Source organism: Erpetoichthys calabaricus, chromosome 3 (assembly GCF_900747795.2).
Source record: "Erpetoichthys calabaricus chromosome 3, fErpCal1.3, whole genome shotgun sequence".
In the NCBI taxonomy this organism is placed as follows: Eukaryota; Metazoa; Chordata; class Cladistia; order Polypteriformes; family Polypteridae; genus Erpetoichthys; species Erpetoichthys calabaricus.
Genome location: NC_041396.2, coordinates 290,525,939 through 290,548,202, shown reverse-complemented (window position 1 = coordinate 290,548,202; position 22,264 = coordinate 290,525,939). Strand labels below are relative to the sequence as shown.

The 22,264-nt window shown below is 43.4% G+C and overlaps 1 protein-coding gene across 2 annotated transcripts in view; it reads left to right on the top strand.

Moving 5' to 3' along the window:
• The window catches only part of tespa1 (thymocyte expressed, positive selection associated 1), a 120,978-nt gene that overhangs the window by 20,703 nt on the left and 78,011 nt on the right, over positions 1–22,264 (top strand). For both annotated transcript variants that reach the window (XM_028798511.2, XM_028798510.2), the window contains exons 2-3: positions 3,575–3,748; positions 12,932–12,974. In XM_028798511.2, coding sequence (XP_028654344.1) covers positions 3,575–3,748; positions 12,932–12,974 — 217 coding nt within the window. The remainder of the gene's footprint in view (positions 1–3,574; positions 3,749–12,931; positions 12,975–22,264) is intronic.

The following is a 22,264-nucleotide window of genomic DNA, read 5'->3' as shown; positions in this document are numbered from 1 at the left end:
AAGTATTCAGACCCCCTTCAATTTTTCACTCTTTGTCATATTGCAGCCATTTGCTAAAATCGTTTAAATTAATTTTTTTCCCTCATTAATGTACACACAGCACCCTATATTGACAGACAAAAAAAAGAATTTTTGAAATTGTTGCAGATTTATTAAAAAAGAAAAACTGAAATATCACATGGTCCTAAGTATTCAGACCCTTTGCTCAGTATTTAGTAGAAGCACCCTTTTGAGCTAATACAGCCATGAGTCTTCTTGGGAAAGATGCAACAAGTTTTTCACACCTGGATTTGGGGATCCTCTGCCATTCCTCCTTGCAGATCCTCTCCAGTTCTGTCAGGTTGGATGGTAAACGTTGGTGGACAGCCATTTTTAGGTCTCTCCAGAGATGTTCAATCAGATTCAAGTCTGGGCTCTGGCTGGGCCACTCAGGGACATTCACAGAGTTGTCCTGAAGACACTCCTTTGATATCTTGGCTGTGTGCTTAGGGTCGTTGTCCTGCTGAAAGATGAACCGTCACCCCAGTCTGAGGTCAAGAGCTCTGGAGCAGGTTTTCATCCAGGATGTGTCTGTACATTGCTGCAGTCATCTTTCCCTTTATCCTGACTAGTCTCCCAGTTCCTGCCACTGAAAAGCATCCCCACAGCATGATGCTGCTGCCACCACCATGCTTCACTGTAGGGATGGTATTGGCCTGGTGATGAGCGGTGCCTGGTTTCCTCCAAACGTGACGCCTGGCATTCACACCAAAGAGTTCAATCTTTGTCTCATCAGACCAGAGAATTTTCTTTCTCAATGTCTGAGAGTCCTTCAGGTGCCTTTTGTCAAACTCCAGGAGGGCTGTCATGTGCCTTTTACTAAGGAGTGGCTTCCGTCTGGCCACTCTACCATACAGGCCTGATTGGAGGATTGCTGCAGAGATGGTTCTCCTCTCTCCACAGAGGACCTCTGGAGCTCTGACAGAGTGACCATCGGGTTCTTGGTCACCTCCCTGACTAAGGCCCTTCTCCCCCGATCGCTCAGTTTAGATGGCCGGCCAGCTCCAGGAAGAGTCCTAGTGGTTTCGAACTTCTTCCACTTACGGATGATGGAGGCCACTGTGCTCATTGGGACCTTCAAAGCAGCAGAAATTTTTCTGTAACCTTTCCCAGATTTGTGCCTTGAGACAATCCTGTCTCGGAGGTCTACAGACAATTCCTTTGACTTCATGCTTGGTTTGTGCTCTGACATGAACTGTCAACTGTAGGACCTTATATAGACAGGTGTGTGCCTTTCCAAATCATGTCCAACCAACTGAATTTACCACAGGTGGACTCCAATGAAGCTGCAGAAACATCTCAAGGATGATCAGGGGAAACAGGATGCACCTGAGCACAATTTTGAGCTTCATGGCAAAGGCTATGAATACTTATGTACATGTGCTTTCTCAATTTTTTTATTTTTAATAAATTTGCAAAAATCTCAAGTAAACTTTTTTTCACCTTGTCATTATGGGGTGTTGTGTGTAGAATTCTGAGGGAAAAAAAAGAATTTAATCCATTTTGGAATAAGGCTGTAACATAACAAAATGTGGAAAAAGTGATGCATTTAAAGCAATCGTTTCGTCTCCCCAGAGTTTGTCTTTCTAGAGGAGGTGTTCCTCATCCTCCCAATGCAAAATTCAAAAATCATCATTGGAAAACAGGAAATCAATAAACTGTAACACTAAGCAGATAAAACGCCGCTACTACCCAGTCTCTATCACGTCTGAATGAACCGCCAGGAATTATGGGAGGCCCTTCCTTTAAATAGGGTGGTGATGGGCAGGTGGCCCCACCCCTTGGGGGAAACACCCACAAAACACAAGGGACATAATAACCAAGGCCCTTAGAAAAACATACATAATACAAGAAATAAACTAACAGAAATAAAATAACACAAAACACTCAAAGAACGACACTTTGGAGAGACATGCTGGCTGCAACAGGACAATACGAAACACAAGAAAATGTATGCAATGAGAAGAAACTGTGCATCTGTCACAATAGCCTTAAGTAGCCATTAGAGGCCATGAGACTCTGCAGGGTCTGTGGCGGAGAGACCCCAATGTCACCTCGGGTGTGCAGGGCCGGATTAAGATGAAATTGGGCCTGATGCTGCAGCGTAAAAAAGGCCTATTTTTTCTCGGCATTGGTGCATGTGCATTCGACACTCACCGTAAGTGCGCACTCAGACCGACCAAGGAGCCTTAATTGCTTGCGACACAACCAGCCAGCCTTTATTGAACATGAATAATTATAACAACGTAGTATCGTAACAACTCGAGATTAACATCAAACTATGTAACCGCAACATTCAATAGCAATTGTCTGAAAAGTGCACTTAATGCAGAAAAGGCTAAACCAGATCAACTTAACCGAGGCATATTGTCACCTGTGAGAAGCAGCCTGGACACAGACAGACGGACATCGTAAGTTCTCCCAACACACGTTTATTTACACGATTCACTTGTGCACAACCCAGTGCCTCCAGCACCAATCCCCCAAAGTCCAGGCCGCTCCTTCCAGTGCCTGCTTCCTTCAGGCCGCCTCCACTCTTCTCCACCAAGACTTCGTCCACTCCTCACTCGACTCCAGTCACTGTCTGATGGGAGGCGGCCCCTTTTATGCACCCCCGGATGGGCTCCAGGTGCTCCCTGACACTCCCCTGTGTGGTGGAAGTGCTGGCTGCGCACCAGGAAGGACTCACCCGGTCCAGGGCTCTCTAGGCACTGGGGCGCCCCCTGGCAGTGACCACGGGTCCCCTACAGGGTTGGGCTTCCAAACCCTGCACCCGTGGCCCCCAACACAACCAGGGCAGTCACCCCCTCGTGGTCTGGAGGAGGCGCAAGCACTCCTCCGGTCCTCTTGGGCGTCCCGGCTGGGTACCACCCCCCGTGGTCTGCCACACACCCCAACTACTGCGCTAGTGCTGCTTACTTATATTGCTGTTTTTCGAGCCTTAGCAAGCGCGAATTCTACGATCGTGTCAGTGAAGTCAAGGCTGCGCAGCAGCTCATGCTCAGTGCTCATAAGCGCCAGCGTGCGTAGCCTTTCCTGCCCCACTGAGGACCGCAGCTCTCCTTTGACTATTCCCAACTTTGAGAAGCTCCACTCGCCGGAGGCATTGGACACCATCATGCACAGATAGATGCGCAACCCAATCTCGACGTTTGGAAATGTCTGAGAAAGATTCAACGATGACAAAAGCCTGTACATGGTAAGCTCTGCTGATTCGTTCACAGTCACCGGTTTCTGAGTGAGCATAAATGCACCAAGAACGATAGAAACTGTATAATAAGTAACGCTGTGTCTAGGCGTCCGAAAGTCGTACTCCAAATTTCATTCTATGAATTATTTTGAGGTTAATATAGCAAAGGAAAACTGTTCAGCTTCCAGAAAATTCTCGTCTGGGCCTAATGCTGCAGCATCAATAGCACCCACCTTAATCCGGCCATGCGGGTGTGCACATTATACGATGACAAGGGAGGGAACATGCTACCGGGGCATCTAGAAAAGTCTCTCACCTACTTTTTTCTCCCCAAATTTCTCCCAGACGGCCTGCACAAGCATGCAATGCGAAGCATGGATGACCTCTCGCTGACCAGCCCGTCGCCCAAGGAAAAACGGCAGGCCTGGATCCAAAGAAGCCGTCACTGGTTCACGGTAAAAGATGAGCCGGAGGACCCCTTGACTTCGGAGCTCCAGCCGGATGACGTCTTCTTTGAAGGTACAGTAACTGCCTACCTGGAATGCTGAATGTATCCCATGGGTACCTATTGTTGTGCCTGGGCCTTTGAGTACAGACTGGGGCTCAGAGAGACCACAGTGGGTCACTCTGCCAAAGTGATGCCAGTTCTGGTCAAATGTTATGCTGTAACCTTTTCTTCATTAGAATTAACCGTGGATGCACTGCGTGTTGAGACCCCTTCACTCTCTGCACATTTTATTGTGTTGAAGATTTCATTTTGATTGATAAATTTGCCCCTTTTACTCATTAATGCCCATCACGACAAAGTGACAATATGTTTGCAGAAAGGTCTGTAAATGCATTAACAATCAAAAACCAAACTCTCTCCTTCATGTCAGCATTCAGACGGTTTGGTGTGGCCCTCCACACGGTTCTCAGGTCCATTCTGTTTGCTTTAATTCTCCTTGAGATGAGTCAGGAACTCGACTGGAGTCTACCTGTGGCAAACTGCACAGACTGGACATCGTGTAGAAAGGCACACATGAACATTTGTATAAGAGGTGCCACAATTCACAGTGCATGTCGGGACAAAAGCCAAGCCATGATGCTCCAGGAACTCTCTGAAGACCTCCACGATCAAACTGTTATGAAGCACAGATCAGGGGATCGAGGGGGAGCAAACCATTTATAAGGCCAGGAGCACAGCGGCCTCAAGAATTGTGAAATGAATGACGTTTGGAACCACCAGGACCCGTCCTAGAGCTGGCACTCCAGCCAAACAGCAGTCGGGCAAGAAGGGCAGTGACCAAGAACCCAATGGGCACTCTAACAGAGAACTGATTTATCAAACTATATAATTCCACTCTATTTATATTATTAAACAAATTTCAACGAAAGACCTGTGTGTGTATATGGAGCAGTTCAAGTGGCTCAACCACAGCCTGGCGCCTGCATGCACCTCACTTCTTACTATAAAAGCCCTGTGAGCAGCAAACGGCGCCACGCAACAACGACATTGTGCTAATGACACCGATGAAAAGACACAACATCGAAACGAAGCAAACGCCGCAGCTCAACGAGTGAAACACATCAGCAATGGAGGGCAAGGCCTCAATAAACACATTGTCTATCTGGAGATATTTTCTCGAGACAAAGATTAATATGAATCATCTGCCAGCGATACGGCTAAGATATGGGCACTGCCAGTGTCTTCTTATGAAAGCCAGTGGGGCAGCAAGCACAAGGTGGGTCCACGTCCTCTGCCCTGGGTTAGCTGACGCTTCTCCATGTTCACAAATATATAAAAACTGCTAGGGGGTCTATGGGTTAATTTTTGTCCTGAAGATGACATGCAGCTAATTTATAATAAAGGAAGAAAAATCAAAAAAATAATCAGAAAAAACAGAACCAAATGGGCAATAGCAACAGAATTACAAGGATAAACGTAAAAGTAAAATCAATTCACATTCAACATAGATAGATAGATAGATAGATAGATAGATAGATAGATAGATAGATAGATAGATAGATAGATAGATAGATAGATAGATAGATAGAGATGAAAGGCACTATATAACTACTAGATAGATAGATAGATAGATAGATAGATAGATAGATAGATAGATAGATAGATAGATAGATAGATAGATAGATAGATAGAGATGAAAGGCACTATATAACTACTAGATAGATAGATAGATAGATAGATAGATAGATAGATAGATAGATAGATAGATAGATAGATAGATAGAGATGAAAGGCACTATATAACTACTAGATAGATAGATAGATAGATAGATAGATAGATAGATAGATAGATAGATAGATAGATAGATAGATAGATAGAGATGAAAGGCACTATATAACTACTAGATAGATGATAGAATGATATGAAAGGCACTATATAACTAATAGATAGTGTAAGAAAGGCGCAATATTGCGCCCGACCCGACACAGGTTGGACACGGGAGGCACGTACAAAATAAACAAAACTTTTATTTTCTTCAGCTGGAGGGCACATCTTCCCCGTAATCCCCCCAGTCACAACACAGTCCCAAGCACAAAAACCACACTAACAATCCTTTTGTCACTCCCACCACCACTCCTCCTCCACAAGCTTTGTCCTCCTCCTCCTCCCTCTTCTGGTCGTTGAGTGGTGGTTGTTGGCTCGTTTTATGGCCCACCCAGAAGTGCTCCAGGTGCTTGATCACCTGTTTTCCGGTTGCACTCCCAGGTGGGGCTGAAGATTAGTCCAGCTGGGCTCAGGGACCCATGCCGCTCCCCCTGGCGGCCACCCCAGATCCTAACAGGGCTGTGGAGAACTCCATCTCCCATGAAGCTATGAAACATGCAATCTTTCGAGGCAACTCAGGTCCCTTCTTCAGTCAAGAAGTACTACAGAAACTGAAGTTCCCTGTGCTTATATGGACAGCAGGACAGAGACAACATTGGAAAACCTTTAAGTGAGACATCTTAAATATAAAAAATTAATAGAAAATCAGTTACTTGAGTATTTCACTACAACTGTCTATTTTAAATACCAATGAGTAATTAAATGCAGTAAAAGTAAAAAGTAGGAGTAAAAAAGTAAAATATAATAAAAAGTAAATAATAAATTAAATTACAATAACGCCTCCTCAAAAACAATATTATGAATTACTTTATAGAATGTAAGTTATAGGATAAAGTTTTCTTTTTTGCATTTCTGTTCTCATATTGTTAGTGATATTTTTCTCTTTCTTGTTTATTCTCTTTGTTCTTGATTTTTATTATATGCAGCTCTTCTTTGTTCATTTTCTTTTTTTCGACATTCATTACCAGCTCTTGCTAATCTTTTTGTGATCTAAAGATGGATGTTCTTGAATAGATAATTTGCTTTTCTGCCTTGCCATTATAGCTGACTGCACTGAATGGTGAGTTAGCAGCACTGAGAGTGTCACGTGGTGGGACGGAGAGGGGACGTGCGCAGCAGGAGTAATGACTGGACGAGCGGTGTGGAGAGGAGTGGTCAAAACTGAATAACGCAGACACAGATGATGGAAAACTTTTTTTAATGTAATAGAGAGAGATATAAATGTAGAATGTTCCCATGAAATAATTCAGTACCCATTTTTAATTATCCCATGTGTCTTGCAACAAAACATTATAAACCCAACAGGGAAACAATTCAAGTTTTACAGGTGCAGGCAGCGTGGTTTAGTGGTTAAGGGTTTCGACTGCAAACCCTGAGGGTTCAAATCCCACTACTGACACCACTGTGTGACCCTGAGCAAGTCACTTCACCTGACTGTGCTCCAATTGGAAAAACCAAATGAAATGGAACTGATTGTATAATAAATGTTTTAAGTTGCCTTGGATAAAGGAGTCAGCCAAATGTGTCCATGTAAAAATGTAAATGTACAACAGGGGCCAATAAACCAAAACCAACGGATAGAGAGTACATATCTATGAAACATGTATGCAAAGTAAAAGTAACAATAGAAAGAACAGTGTGAGCCCATTAAATGAACTGGATTTGAGCAGATATCATGAAGCCTACATAAGCACAGCATCAGGAGAAACCGAGTGAAGTAATAAATAATAACTAGCCAACCCGCGGCGTAGCATACGCCGCATAATTATGTATTGATGGGTGAACACTTCCTGAAAGACACAGTTGTCTAAATGGGGTTGGTTTTGAGGACACGACTGTAGGTGAATGAAAAGATGTTACTCTGGAGAGGGCAACATACAATACAGCGTTTTACACGCTGCATACAGCGATTCACATCGAAGCATAGACACTGCTAAGACCATGGGATACCCCTCGCAAACTGTTTTACATGCTGCATACAGCGATTCACATCCGCGACAAATATGATTCTTCTTAGATGGTCCTGCCGCGTCAACCCTCGTTCTCGAAGCATACACACCGCTTGGTCATGTGCCCACTCGCAAGAGCAACTCACGGAGACCCGCCCACCAACTCTAAGACCATGGCGTGTAAAACAGTTTGCGATGGTGGACGCGGTCGTGTGTCATAACCGAAAAGAATGCAGTGGAACCGAAGCAATTTCTCCCGTAGGATTGTATGTAAATACAATTAATCCGTTCCAGACCGTATGTATGTAACTGTATGTAAATATATATTTTTGTAAGTTTTTAAGCACAAATATAGTCAATTAAGCCATAGAATGCACAGCGTAATAGTAAACTAAATGTAAAACATTGAATAACACTGAGAAAACCTTGAACAACAGAGAAAACTAACACTGCAATAGTTTGCGCTATAGCAACAAAAAATGAACATTTGAAAAAATCTTTAATTTAATAAACCACCAAGAAAAGTAACATTTCAAAAATGCACACTTCGAACTGATCGCTGTAAACAGAAGTGAAAACAAAATCAAGCCCAGTGCATTCTTTAACTGCCTTCCTACCTTATGAGTCCAGCCCTCTCTCTCTCGCTATCACTGCCTGTGTGTGTGCAGCTCTCTCTCGCGCTGCCTGTCTGTGCGCGGCTCTCTCTCTCTCTCACTACCTGTGTGTGTACCTCTGTCTCTCTCTGGCGCTGCCTGTGTGTGTGTGCGGATCTCTCTTTCGTGCTGCAGTTGTGTGTGTACCTCTGCCTCTCTCTGGCGCTGCCTGTGTGCGTGCGCGGCTCTCACTCTCTCTGCCTCTGTGTGTGTGTGCATCTGTCTCTCTCTGGCGCTGCCTGTGTGTGTGCACGCGGCTGTCTCTCTGGCACTGCCTGTGTGTATGTGCCTCTGTCTCTCTCTGGTGCTGCCTGTGTGTGTGCGCGGCTCTCTCTCTGGCGCTGCCTGTGTGTGCGTCTGTCTCTCTCTGGCGCTGCCTGTGTGTGTGTGTGTGTCGCACAGGAAATGCACAGGGAGAAACTGAACCTCGCAAGAGCAACTAATAGAGACCCGCCCACCAACTGTAAGACCATGGGATACTCCTCGCAAACTGTTCTACACTCCGCATACAGCGATTCACATCCGCGACAAACATACTTCTTCAGAGGTGCATCTGGAGTGTAGCACAGACGAACGCGAATGACGCTCTGCTCTGTGAGTTGCTGCGTCCGAGTTGGTGGGCGTGGCTTTGCGAGTTGTCGTTGTATCCAATGGTTTTAGAGTTGGTGGGCGTGGCTGTCTTGCGTGCTTTCCATGGGTGGCTAGTTGTCGGCGGCTTAGTGAATTATATTTATAGATAATATATTTTATTTATATAGCGCTGACCCCTGACCCCGTCGTGTGATGTGAAGTGTTGGTCTGGCCAACGTGTTTTGAGGAAGAACCTCTTCATCAGGGCACAGCAAACCAACAGTGAACTGACTCATAGTTAGGAGACCTGGGGTTCTCTTCCCAGGTCCTCCCTGCATGGAGTTTGCATGTTCTCCCTGTGTCTACATGGGTTTCCTCCCACAGTCCAAAGACATGCAGGTTTGGAGCATTGCTGATCCGAAATTGTCCCTGGTGTGTGCTTGGTGTGTGTGTGTGTGTGTGTGCCCTGCGGTGGGCTGGCGCCCTGCCCGGGGTTTGTTCCTGCCTTGCGTCCTGTGCTCCAGCAGACCCCCGTGACTCTGTGTTAGGATGTAGCGGGTTGGACAATGACTGACTGACTGACTGACTAAACAACTGTGTGAGTGCCCTTGAGTGGAACAGCAAGAGCCCAAACTGAAACCCCATCATGGTGAAACCTGAAGATGGCAGTTCACCGATGTTTCCCACCCAATCTATTGGAGCTTGAGGGGTTCTGCTAAGGAGAATGGGGGCAACTGCCTAAGTCTAGGTGTGCAAAGCTTGTGGAGACATAACATGATGCTGCTAAAGGGCTTCAGCAACTGAATTAAGGGTCTGAACAGCAGACTTCAGTTTTGGACTTTTAATAAATTTGCAAGACATTCTGAATACATGTTTGAGTGCAGACTGATGGGCAAAAATGGCAAATGTATCAATTAACAATTAACTCCACAACACAGGAAAATGTGCACAAAGCAAAAGGGTCGTAATCGTTTCTGCATCCACTATATCTGGCACTCCCTGTACTCCCTGTCCACATTTTATGCTTTTGTGAATAAAAGCTTTACTGTGAGCTACACTGACCACGTTGTTTCTTCACCCGGGTGGCACAAATAGATGATCTTATTACCCACAGCTTACACTAGGCGCTGGTTCAGGTTTCTGCTTGGTTGCCCACTGCTCTAAAAACAGGCACTGGGACCGCAATCCTTTTTCAGGTTTTTGGGTTTTTCAAACATCAGCTAATTTCTGATCCTTGTGGGTGGCCAGAAGCAGAGAGAGGAGCAGCCTGCCTTCCTTAAATGGATTAAAGCACAAAGCCCCCAAGCCCCCAGCCACCCCTCCACCCATTTGATTGGCGTCTTCAATGCCACAAAGGAGACAAGAAGACTTTGACACATTATTAGTGACAAAGGGGAAATGTAGAGCTCAATTACAGTAAGTCACTGCTTCAGAATGTGGCATAGGCAAGGTGCTAATGAAGTGGTAAACTGCGCCCATTGAGAAAGCAGACAGCCTCCATGATCTTTCTGTTTCCCTGACAGGCCCTTGTGTCACATAGTGTCATGCCCAGGGCCATTTAACCAGCATCACAGACCCCCGGGCAAAGTGGTGCGCTGGAGGCCCTGCTTTGATAGCAAAACAGAAACATACACAGGCATCAGAAACATCATGAGGCCAGTGCCCACTGTGCCCATACGTTAGGACAGCCCTGTGATGCCAACTATTAGTGATGAGTGAGGCAAGTTTTGATTTACATACAGTTTCACGAAATGGACACTAAAACTCATCTTGCTGAACTGTGAACATTGATGTCTTTAAAGTTTTCTTTGGAGTGGAAGAAAAAGGAATAAACTGCTCTCTAAAGCCTCGCTCACACTTCTGTGTTTACCTGCGATCTCTTCTGTACTCCGTACTACGCTGATAAAATCGTTTCTCTATAGGCCTGTCGTTCACATTCTCATTATCATTTTTACTTTTATTATAAAAGGCAACATGCTGCATAATGTCCACACGAAGACACACAAAAACAAGCAAGAACATAATTGGAACTAAAATGTGTGATCCAGACATTGAAATGCCAACTGACTTCATCCTCGTTACTGCCTAAGGAGATAAGCTACGCCATCTTTGTTAACGTTTATTAACTCAGCAACAGAAATCGTTCACTCTGTCACCAAAACTCTGGTGTCGAATCACCCTGACCTGAGAATGTGGATGAACCTTGGAAGGAACAAATATTTGTGGCCACAACAAGCTGAACCTGCTCTCTCCAAATGTTAATATCTCTGATGTAAACCTGTGGCACAACTGGGCAGATCTGACCACATCTTACTGCCACCTGCAAGCCTGTAAGCAGACAACAGCAGCAGCTCTCTGTCAGTCCAAGCTAGAAGTTCTCATGTGTGTCCGAGGGGGCTGTTGGTTTGATATAAAATTGATATTTCTCTTAGGAAGAAATAAAGTATTATCTATCTATCTATCTATCTATCTATCTATCTATCTATCTATCTATCTATCTATCTATCTATCTATCTATCTATCTATTATATAGTGCCTATCTATATATCTATCTATTAATTGTATAGTGCCTTTCATATCTATCTATCTATCTATCTATCTATCTATCTATCTATCTATCTACCTATCTATCTATCTATCTATCTATCTATCTATCTATCTATCTATCTATCTATCAATTGTATAGTGCCTTTCATATCTATCTATCTATCTATCTATCTATCTATCTATCTATCTATCTATCTATCTATCTATCTATCTATCTATCTATCTATCTATCTATTATATAGTGCCTATCTATCTATCTATTAATTGTATAGTGCCTTTCATATCTATCTATCTATCTATCTATCTATCTATCTATCTATCTATCTATCTATCTATCTATCTATCTATCTATCTATCTATCTATCTATCTATCAATCTATCTATCTATCATATATATCCTTTCATATCTATCTATCATATCTATCTATCTATCTATCTATCTATCTATCTATCTATCTATCTATCTATCTATCAATTGTATAGTACCTTTCATATCTATCTATCTATCTATCTATCTATCTATCTATCTATCTATCTATCTATCTATCTATCTATCTATCTATCTATCAATTGTATAGTGCCTTTCATATCTATCTATCTATCTATCTATCTATCTATCTATCTATCTATCTATTAATTATATAGTGCCTTTCATATTTATCTATTATATGCTGACCTCCATATGTATCTACTGTATGTGTCTATCTGTACATCTATCGTATATTGCTTTTCACATATAATTATGTATCTCTTATTTAATGCCTTTTACTCTCCCCTATATTAGTTTAATAAGAATACATTACTGAAAGTTCAACACATAACAACTTGATATAAAATAATTAATATATTTCAATATTTGAATTTCAAAATTAACACCATATGGTGCCTTTCACGTGTATCATGTCAGGCACACACAAATTGGAGTCATCTACAAGGCTTTGACACAACCGCCATTACCACTGCCAAGCATTCCGTCGAGATTCTGCTCGGTGAAGTTTGTTTGTTATGCCGCCACCTGTATTTGGAGTTACTGGAATTGTTCTCCCATGTTTTGGATTAATGCCACAAGATCCATCAGTTCTGTTATCTTTTCCAATGCAAATCCTGCACAGAAAGGGCAGATCTGGAGTACTGTGAGGGTATGCCCCATAAAATGATGAAAAGAAAGATAGTGTCTATCTGTCTATCTATCTATCAATTGTATAGTACCTTTCATATCTATCTATCTATCTATCTATCTATCTATCTATCTATCTATCTATCTATCTATCTATCTATCTATCTATCTATCTATCTATCATGCTTTTGATCGATCTCTATATCTATCTAACTCTCTTTTTTACCTACAGCATCTATTTGTAATTGCAGTTTCCAGGCAAGTGCACATGAGAACTGTGTCTAGGGATAAGCAGAATGTGCAGTGTGGGGCCAATTGGGCACATCACGTGGGACATTCCACAACATCAGTCTTTCAGAGCCAAAGTGTTATGCTCATATACCTCCCTGGATGTACTAATGAAAGGCGCTCTATAAGCAAACAGATTTCAGTAGCACCCTTTATAGACATAGAATGGAGGAAGCAGCAGCACTTCTGCTTTGCAAAAAAAAAAAAAGATTGCTGCTTCATGTTCTCCATGTTGTGTTTCCACAGAGCCAGCCTTAAAGAAGACAGAACAATGGGTACGGAAACACAGGTAAGTGTGGTTATATTATAGTATAAATATATTTTCAAGCACACTTAATCTAGTTTTAGGGTTGCAGAGGGTCTGAGCCAATTCTAGCAGCAATGGGTGCAAGGCAGGAATTCCCTCAACGCCAATACTCAAAAAGGCGGTGGCATTCAAGTGATGATTCATTAGTATTAACGGGCCAAAAGTGTGACAAGAAAACATTTCACTTACCATTAAACCATCACCACCACTGGCCTGGACTGTTGACACAAGGCCGGCTGGGCACATGGATTCATGCTGTTGGCTCCTACCATCGGTGTGCCTCAGCAGAAATCGAGATTTATCACACCGGGCTACATTTTTGCAGTCTTCAGCTGTCCAGTTTTGCTGAGCCTGTGCTCACTGCAGTCTCAGTTTTCTGATCATGCCCGACAAGATCGGAACCTGACGTGGACTTCTGCTGTTGTAGTTCGCCTGCCTTAAGGTTTGACGTGTTGTGAATTCTGAGATGCTTTTCTGCTCACCACAGTTGTACAGAGATGTACAATTACAGTTGTAATTACCAGAACTGTCACTCACTGGATATTTTTTGTTTTTCGTACCATTCTATGTAAAATCCTGAGACTGCTGTGCGTGAAAATCCATGGAGCTCAAACCAGCCCATATGGCCCCCCACAAATCCCACCATGGTCCACATCGCTGCGTTTCTCCCAATTCTGGTGTTTGATGTGAATATTACCTGAAGATACTGACCTGTGTCTGCATGGAGTGCTGCACTGCACTGCAACCCTGAATATATAACATAATAACTGGAATAAGTGGGAATAACTCGTGATTGAATTGAATATTTACATTATATTATGCTAGCCTAGGGGTCTCCTACACCAGTCCTGGTCGGCGGCAGTGACTGCAGCTTTTCATTCTAACCCTTTACCTAATCAGTGATCAGTTTTCACTGCTAATTCACTTCTTTTCCCTTCATTTTAATAGCCTTGTTTTTAAGGATTCAGTCCTCTGAATTTGTTCCTTTCTTCAGTAAATGATAGCCAAACAGAAACGAGATGTGAAACAAGCCAACAAATGACCAGCTAAACTGGGATTTCAAACTCTAACCGATTACACTCCAACCAATCTCTTAATGAGAAGCCGTTTCTTGCTGTTATTTAAACGCATTATTTAATTCCATAGCTTGTTGCTGCTCTCATTCTGTCATAGCAGACATTTCCAAAACTGTTGATTTTCTGTTTTTTCTAAGACCACCAATGTCAAAATATTTTGGTGACCCAAGAGATCAACCTTACCGAGACCATTGCCTTTCTTTATTTTCAGATATTGTGTGGTGGGCACAGGTGAGCTGGTCATGTGGTGACTTGTTTTGTGTCTCATTATTGTTTGGCTGCTAATTAAGGAAAAAGAGACAACTGAGGGGCCTGAGTCAAGGAAATTCAAATTAAGGCAAAAAACAGCCTTCGGTGCCTCCGTCGTTTGTTTCTTGACCTCCTCTACATCCTGAAAACGCTTTCCTTTAAGGTCCCTCTTCATTCTTGGAAATAAGAAAAAAATCGTAGGATGCATGTTCCGGGGACTGTGGGGGGTGGGGGGGGGGACCATTGTCATCCTGTTTTTTGTGAGAAATGCCTCACACTCTGTGCTGTGTGGAGGGGGGGGGGGGGGGGCGTTGTTGTGATGCAAAGACACACATCTGATCGCCATAATTCGGGTTGTTTTCTCTGGACTGTAACAAGCAATCGCTTTAGAATTTCAAGGATGCCGCTTAGCCAAATAATGAAAAAAAAAATATATATATATATACATACTGTATATACATCTATACTGTATCTATATTATATACTATATATATATATATATATATATATATATACAGTATATATATATATGTATATATATATATATATATATATACAGTAATCCCTTCGCGGTTCACTTTTCGCAGATTCACGACTTCGCGGATTTTATATGTAAGCATATCTAAATATATAACGCGGATTTTTCGCTGCTTCGCGGGTTTCTGCGGGCAATGGGTCTTTTTACTTCTGGTATTTGCTTCCTCAGTTGGTTTGCCCAGTTGATTTCATACAAGAGATGCTATTGGCGGATGGCTGAGAAGCTACCCAATCAGAGCACGCAGTTAAGTTCCTGTGTGCTGCTGATTGGCTCAGCGACGAAGTGCTGCATTAACCAGGAAGTCTCATCTCACTCATTCAGCATTAACGTGCTCTTGCTACTGCATTCAGGGGATTATCACCTTCATCGTCATCATTTTTACTGCGTAGCATATTCATCACCATCATCACGTCATATATATCTACGTGTACTTTGCTATACAGTAAGTGTAAACTTATCTACCGATTTCATATTGCTTAGCAGTTGTCCCTGTTATTAACAGAGTAAAGGGTGGGTTGTAAACAATACAGGGAGGGTTTAAAAATGTCCAAATACACGTTAAATAATTAAATAAATATGGTGTCCCTACTTCGCGGAGATTCAGTTATCGTGGTCGGCCTTGGAACCTATCTCCCGCGATAAGTGAGGGATTACTGTACAGTATATATATATATATATATATATATATATATATATATATATATATATATATATATATACAGTGGAACCTCTAGATACGAGTTTAATTCGTTCCAGCACTGAGCTTGTATAGCGAATTTCTCGTATCTAGAACAAACTTCCCCATTGAAAAAAATGGAAATCCAGTTAATCCGTTCCGCACCCCAAATATATTAACATAAAAATCAATTTTCCTAACAAAGAACACTGATAAATTATATATACTGTAGTCTACCTTTAATAAATAACACTGGTAAATAATATAACTGATTATTAAAAGAATCAAAACAGGTGTCCAAAGTGCAGTGGAGCATTCAATAAATCTTTAAATAAATAATCCTTAAAACAGTTGTGAAGTGGAGGTTTAAAATACACAAGAATAACAATCCTTTAACACGAGGTTAAAACGTCAAAAGGATGCACTCTTTAAAAAACAGATGACAATCCCCGGTGCTTCTTCTCTGTTAGCGTCTCACCTGCGGGCTCTGCAACAGGCGAGACACTTAATGCAGCTGACCTTCTCTACACCGTCCTGCTTCAGCTGTTTGGCTCGCCTGTTCAGCTACACGCGAGCCTGCACTCACTCGCTAGCTCTCCCGCACCGCCTGCCTGCCCGCCCCCCTCTCCCTTTCTCTCTCTCTCTCTCTCTCTCTCTCTCTCTCTCTCTCTTTTCTTTTACTTCTTCTCCCCCTTAACTGGCTCGCGCTTCTCTATATATGCGGGGAGGACATGGCAGCTGCAGCCCATCAGCCACAGGACAAATCATGGATGTGGGCAGTTTCCCACCTGTGCACTTATGTAAGAAACGCAGACACCGCAGATCGCGGCTCGCAACTGCTACCACGCCCCCTTGCTAAGCCGCGAGCTATACCCACAGCCTGGCTCGTGGCTCGTTACGCGAGCCAATGCTCGCATTTAGATCTGAATTTTTCGCTCATACTTTCCTCGTATTTTGAATTTCTCGTATACAGAGGTGATCATATCTCGAGGTTCCACTGTATATATATATATATATATATATATATATATATATATATATATATATATATATATATATATATATATATATATATATATAGTGGCAGATGATCGAGGACCTGGCCACACTGGGATGCCTGGAGAAGGGAAGGATCAGGAGAGGGGAAATATCTTCCCCAGGGTGCAAGAGGGCAGCCCCCCTGGATTACATCAGGGCCACGGCCTGTTGGAGTCCGTGGCCACCACCAAGGGGTGGCTGGACGATCTCAGGGCCCTGGATGGCAGCACTTCCAGCACACCAGGAAGTGCTCCTGTTAGTTCATCAGGGAGCAACATAAAAGGGGCCACCTCACTCTATTCAGGGAGCTGGAGTTGGGAGGCAGAGGACGGAGGAGTGGATGTGGCAAAGAAGAAGAGAAAAGAGTGTTGTGAGCTACTTGTGGTGCTTTGTGTACTGTGTGTATTGTGCTGAAGAAGGAAAATAAATAGTGTGCGTTGTGGGACTTCTGTGTGTTCTGTGTCTGTCTGGGTCGGGCTGATCTTCCACAATAGATAGATAGATAGATAGATAGATAGATAGACAGACAGACAGACAGACAGACAGACAGACAGACAGACAGACAGATAGATAGATAGATAGATAGATAGATAGATAGATAGATAGATAGATAGATAGATAGATAGATAGATAGATAGATAGATAGATAGATACTTTATTAATCCCAAGGGGAAATTCACAATATATATACATATATATATAGATTGTGAGACTGCCTGTGTGTTTGCCCTGTGATGGCCTGGCACCCTATGCAGGTGTTGTTCCTGCCTGATGATTGCTGGGATAGGCACCAGCTGCTCTGCGACCCTGCCCTGTATAAGCAGATTAGGACAATGAATGTATGGATGGATTATATTGTAGCAATGCATGGTGCTTGCCAGTGCCAACCCAAAACATTCCCTCTCTTTACATCACTCCTTTAGGACCGCTTACTTTAGCCACACTAAGCTGGAATTCATGTGACTGTGGCAGGCTTCCCATTTTATAGGTCCTCTGCAGCTGGCGCTGAAGCTGCTCATTTGAAGGTTGGCTCATTCTCATCCTCACCAGGCTGATGGCAGTTGTCAGCACCGTTACAGTATAATATCAGGTTCCAGAAGGGGGTGAGTAAGGCCATTTCCTGTCATTAGCCAGAGATGAAATGTAAACTATAAAAATATGATCTGAAAATGGACGACCAAGGGAGCACGAGCAGAGATTGGCACCTGGGACAAGAATGCACTGGCCTGATGGTTGGAGTCTGACAGCAGATCTGTCATGGTGGACGTTTGGGGTTGATGCACTCACATTCTGATGGGACTATCTGTAAAAACTGATGGCACCTCCTGTGTTTGAGTGGTCTGCAGAGATGCTAAACAAGCATCAGGGTGGTGCGACTGAGAACAGAATATCAAGCAAAAAATAAAGCAAAGTGCGTGCTTCTCAGGACCACCATTCTTGCAGAACGCCTTTGAGATCAAGAGAGAGAAAAAGTGGAAAGCCACAAAGGTCTATTTTTGGCTCTCGGAAATTTAAAGGGGGCCTCTTCCTCTATGTATGTAAAAAAAAATACCAAAACAAAATCAAATAAAGCTGACAGCAGCTAAAAAAACATAAAATTGATTGCCTGCATTCAAACGTCACATCAATAAGAATGGTGGGAATGGGCATAAGGGGGAAAGAGAAATAAGAACATCAATGAGAGACGAGGCAGACCACTTGCTGATTTAAATGTGTGTCAGAGCTAAGGGGCGGGGGGGGGGGGGGGTTTGAGGGGGGCAATGAGCTGGACACTTGGGGGGGACCACAGCAGCCAAGAAGAGAGAGAATGTGCTAATGAGAGACGTCATGAAGGGTCCCTGAGGTGCAATAACTAAAGAGACGGAATGGCAAAAGCAATGCAAACATGGGTGGGAGCTGGGGGGGTGGTGGGGGTATAGTGGTTGGCACCAGTAGATTGTGCCGGCTGGGTCACTTTCCATTTTGGAGCTGCCACGCATTTGCACATCACTTTCCAGCTGCTCTCGTCTTCCTTTCATATCCCAAACCCATGCACCCCTCAGCTTTACTGATGGCGTTAAACTGGCCTAACGTCCCATGTTGGCATCGCGTTTTTCTTCCCCGTTCTAAGGCTCACTTTACAAAAAGCACCCGAGACCACAACACACTAATTAATCATCTCATTAAATTCCATCCATCGTTAAACGCAGAATAACGGAAGGCAATTACTGCAAGACAGACACCAGACCTGTAGGATGTGATGCCATATGAGTGTGTTTGTGCCCACTAATAATATCCCACTGCAGAGCCAGAGCACCATACGTCACCGCAGGTCTACGCCAGCAGTTATAGGACAGGAAGTCAGGGTTAGGGGCTAGTAGGGTTAGCATGGTGGAGAAATGGTTAAGGTTCGGGGTTAGTTTTGTTAAGGTTAGGGTTTGGTGTGGTTAGGGTGTCAATCGTTTTGATTTGTGACGACTTTTAAATGTTTTTTACCAAATTGCTGCTCTAGACACGTGGTGACGTCACTTCTGCCCTGAAACATCTTGCGTAGTGCTGTGGTGACGTATGGTGCGGTGGCTCTGCAGGTCAGTACATCTCGTGCCTGCCCTGTGGTGGACAGGTGGCCTATCTAGGGATGTTCACGCCCTGTGCTCAATAACACTGAGATCTCTGAGATGGATGTTACATTCAGCATCACACACCACTAAAGGCGCTATACAGAATCAGATTGTGGCAGACAGGTTTGACACAGTCCTCGCCTTCCAAGCTGTAGATGACACTGGCATTTGATAGGCATTTAAGGAAGACGCCAAATGAGGACCTGTATGGTGATTGATGCTCGCTCTACTCACTCTGATGTCCTTATCCTCTTCTTCTTCTTTTGCTACACTGGGTAGATGCAGTTCACCGTCTTCTCTCGGGACAGTAATGGACACCTTTGTATGAAATGTTCAGTTTTTTGTCAGTCTGTCACATGGAATAATAACCTTCAATCTGCAAAAAGTAATTAAAAAAACATAACAAAGGGAGCTGCTTCTTGAGAAGGCCATTTCATTTTGGCCATTATTTTCAACCCAAAACTGAACTTTCTTGCAATGCAAATAAACAGGATAACAGGATTCAGGGGTGCTGATGTAATTACAAAGGTTTCTCTAATATCTATCTATCTATCTATCTATCTATCTATCTATCTATCTATCTATCTATCTATCTATCTATCTATCTATCTAATAACCAATTAGTATTGAAACACGACTGATTAAGGATAGGCGGCACGGTGGCGCAGCGGTAGCGCTGCTCCCTCGCAGTAAGGAGACCTGGGTTCGCTTTCTCTGCATGTTCTCCCCGTGTCTGCTTGGGTTTCCTCCCACAGTACAAAGACATGCAGGTTAGGTGCATTAACGATCTTAAATTGTCCCTAGTGTGTGTGCTTGGTGTGTACAGTACATCCAGAAAGTATTCACAGCGCATCACTTTTTACACCTTTTGTTATGTTACAGCCTTATTCCAAAATGGATTAAATTCATGTTTTTCCTCAGAATTCTACACACAACACCCCATAATGACAATGGTATAAAAGTTTACTTGAGGTTTTTGCAAATTTATTAAAAATAAAAAAAACTGAGAAATCCCATGTACATAAGTATTCACAGCCTTTGCTCAATACTTTGCCGATGCACCTTTGGCAGCAATTACAGCCTCAAGTCTTTTTGAATATGATGCCACAAGTTTGGCACACCTATCCTTGGTCAGTTTCGCCCATTCCTCTTTGCAGCACCTCTCAAGCTCCATCAGGTTGGATGGGAAGCGTCGGTGCACAGCCATTTTAAGATCTCTCCAGAGATGTTCAATCAGATTCAAGTCTGGGCTCTGGCTGGGCCACTCAAGGACATTCACAGAGTTGTCCTGAAGCCACTCCTTTGATATCTTGGCTGTGTGCTTAGGGTTGTTGTCCTGCTGAAAGATGAACCGTCGCCCCAGTCTGAGGTCAGGAGAGCTCTGGAGCAGGTTTTCATCCAGGATGTCTCTGTACATTGCTGCAGTCATCTTTCCCTTTATCCTGACTAGTCTCCCAGTTCCTGCTCCTGAAAAACATCCCCACAGCATGATGCTGCCACCACCATGCTTCACTGTAGGGATGGTATTGGCCTGGTGATGAGCGGTGCCTGGTTTCCTCTAAACGTGATGCCTGGCATTCACACCAAAGAGTTCAATCTTTGTCTCATCAGACCAGAGTATTTTCTTTCTCATGGTCTGAGAGTCCTTCAGGTGCCTTTGGGCAAACTCCAGGCGGGCTGCCATTTGCCTTTTACTAAGGAGTGGCTTCCATCTGGCCACTCTACCATACAGGCCTGATTGGTGAATTGCTGCAGAGATGGTTGTCCTTCTGGAAGGTTCTCCTCTCTCCACAGAGGACCTCTGGAGCTCTGACAGAGTGACCATTGGGTTCTTGGTCACCTCCCTGACTAAGGCCCTTCTCCCCCGATCGCTTAGTTTAGATGGCCGGCCAGCTCTAGGAAGAGTCCTGGTGGTTTCGAACTTCTTCCACTTACGGATGATGGAGGCCACTGTGCTCATTGGGACCTTCAAAGCAGCAGAAATTTTTCTGTAACCTTCCCCAGATTTGTGCCTCGAGACAATCCTGTCTCGGAGGTCTACAGACAATTCCTTTGACTTCATGCTTGGTTTGTGCTCTGACATGAACTGTCAACTGTGGGACCTTATATAGACAGGTGTGTGCCTTTCCAAATCATGTCCAACCAACTGAATTTACCACAGGTGGACTCCAATGAAGCTGCAGAAACATCTCAAGGATGATCATGGGAAACAGGATGCACCTGAGCTCAATTTTGAGCTTCATGGCAAAGGCTGTGAATACTTATGTACATGTGCTTTCTCAATTTTTTTATTTTTAATAAATTTGCAAAAATCTCAAGTAAACTTTTTTCATGTTGTCATTATGGGGTGTTGTGTGTAGAATTCTGAGGAAAAAAATGAATTTAATCCATTTTGGAATAAGGCTGTAACATAACAAAATGTGGAAAAAGTGATGCGCTGTGAATACTTTCTGGATGCACTGTATGTGCCCTGCGGTGGGCTGGCGCCCTGCCCAGGGATTTGTTCCTGCAGGATATAGCGGGTTTGATAATGACTGACTACACTTTGAGGGAAATCTAAACAACGAACTTGAGGAATACAAAATGACAGTGCATCTTTTCTGTGCTACTTCGTCGCCCAGTTGTGCCTCTTATGCCTTAAGAAAAACAGCAGAGGATGCAAGAGGTACAACTTCAGAAGAAGCAGTTAACACTGTGTTAAATAACTGCTATGTTGATGACTGTTTAAAGTCAGTTGCTACTGAAGAACAAGCCATAAAATTGGCCAAGGATCTACAAACCCTATGCTTAAAAGGAGGATTCTAACTTACAAAATGGATAAGTAACAGCAGAGCAGTCTTGCTGCCGATCTCTGAAGAAGACAGAGCAATAGATCAAAAAGACGTGGATTTAAGTCATGACTTATTACCAGTTGAGAGAGCTTTGGGCGTCGAATGGTGCACACAAACTGACAGTTTCAAGTTTCAAGTAAAGCTGCAAAATAAGCCTGCTACAAGACGCGGTATTCTGTCCGTGGTTAGTTCAATATATGATCTGCTTGGGTTTTTAGCGCCAGCCTTATTACCTGCTAAGCTTATTCTAAAAGAACTGTGTAA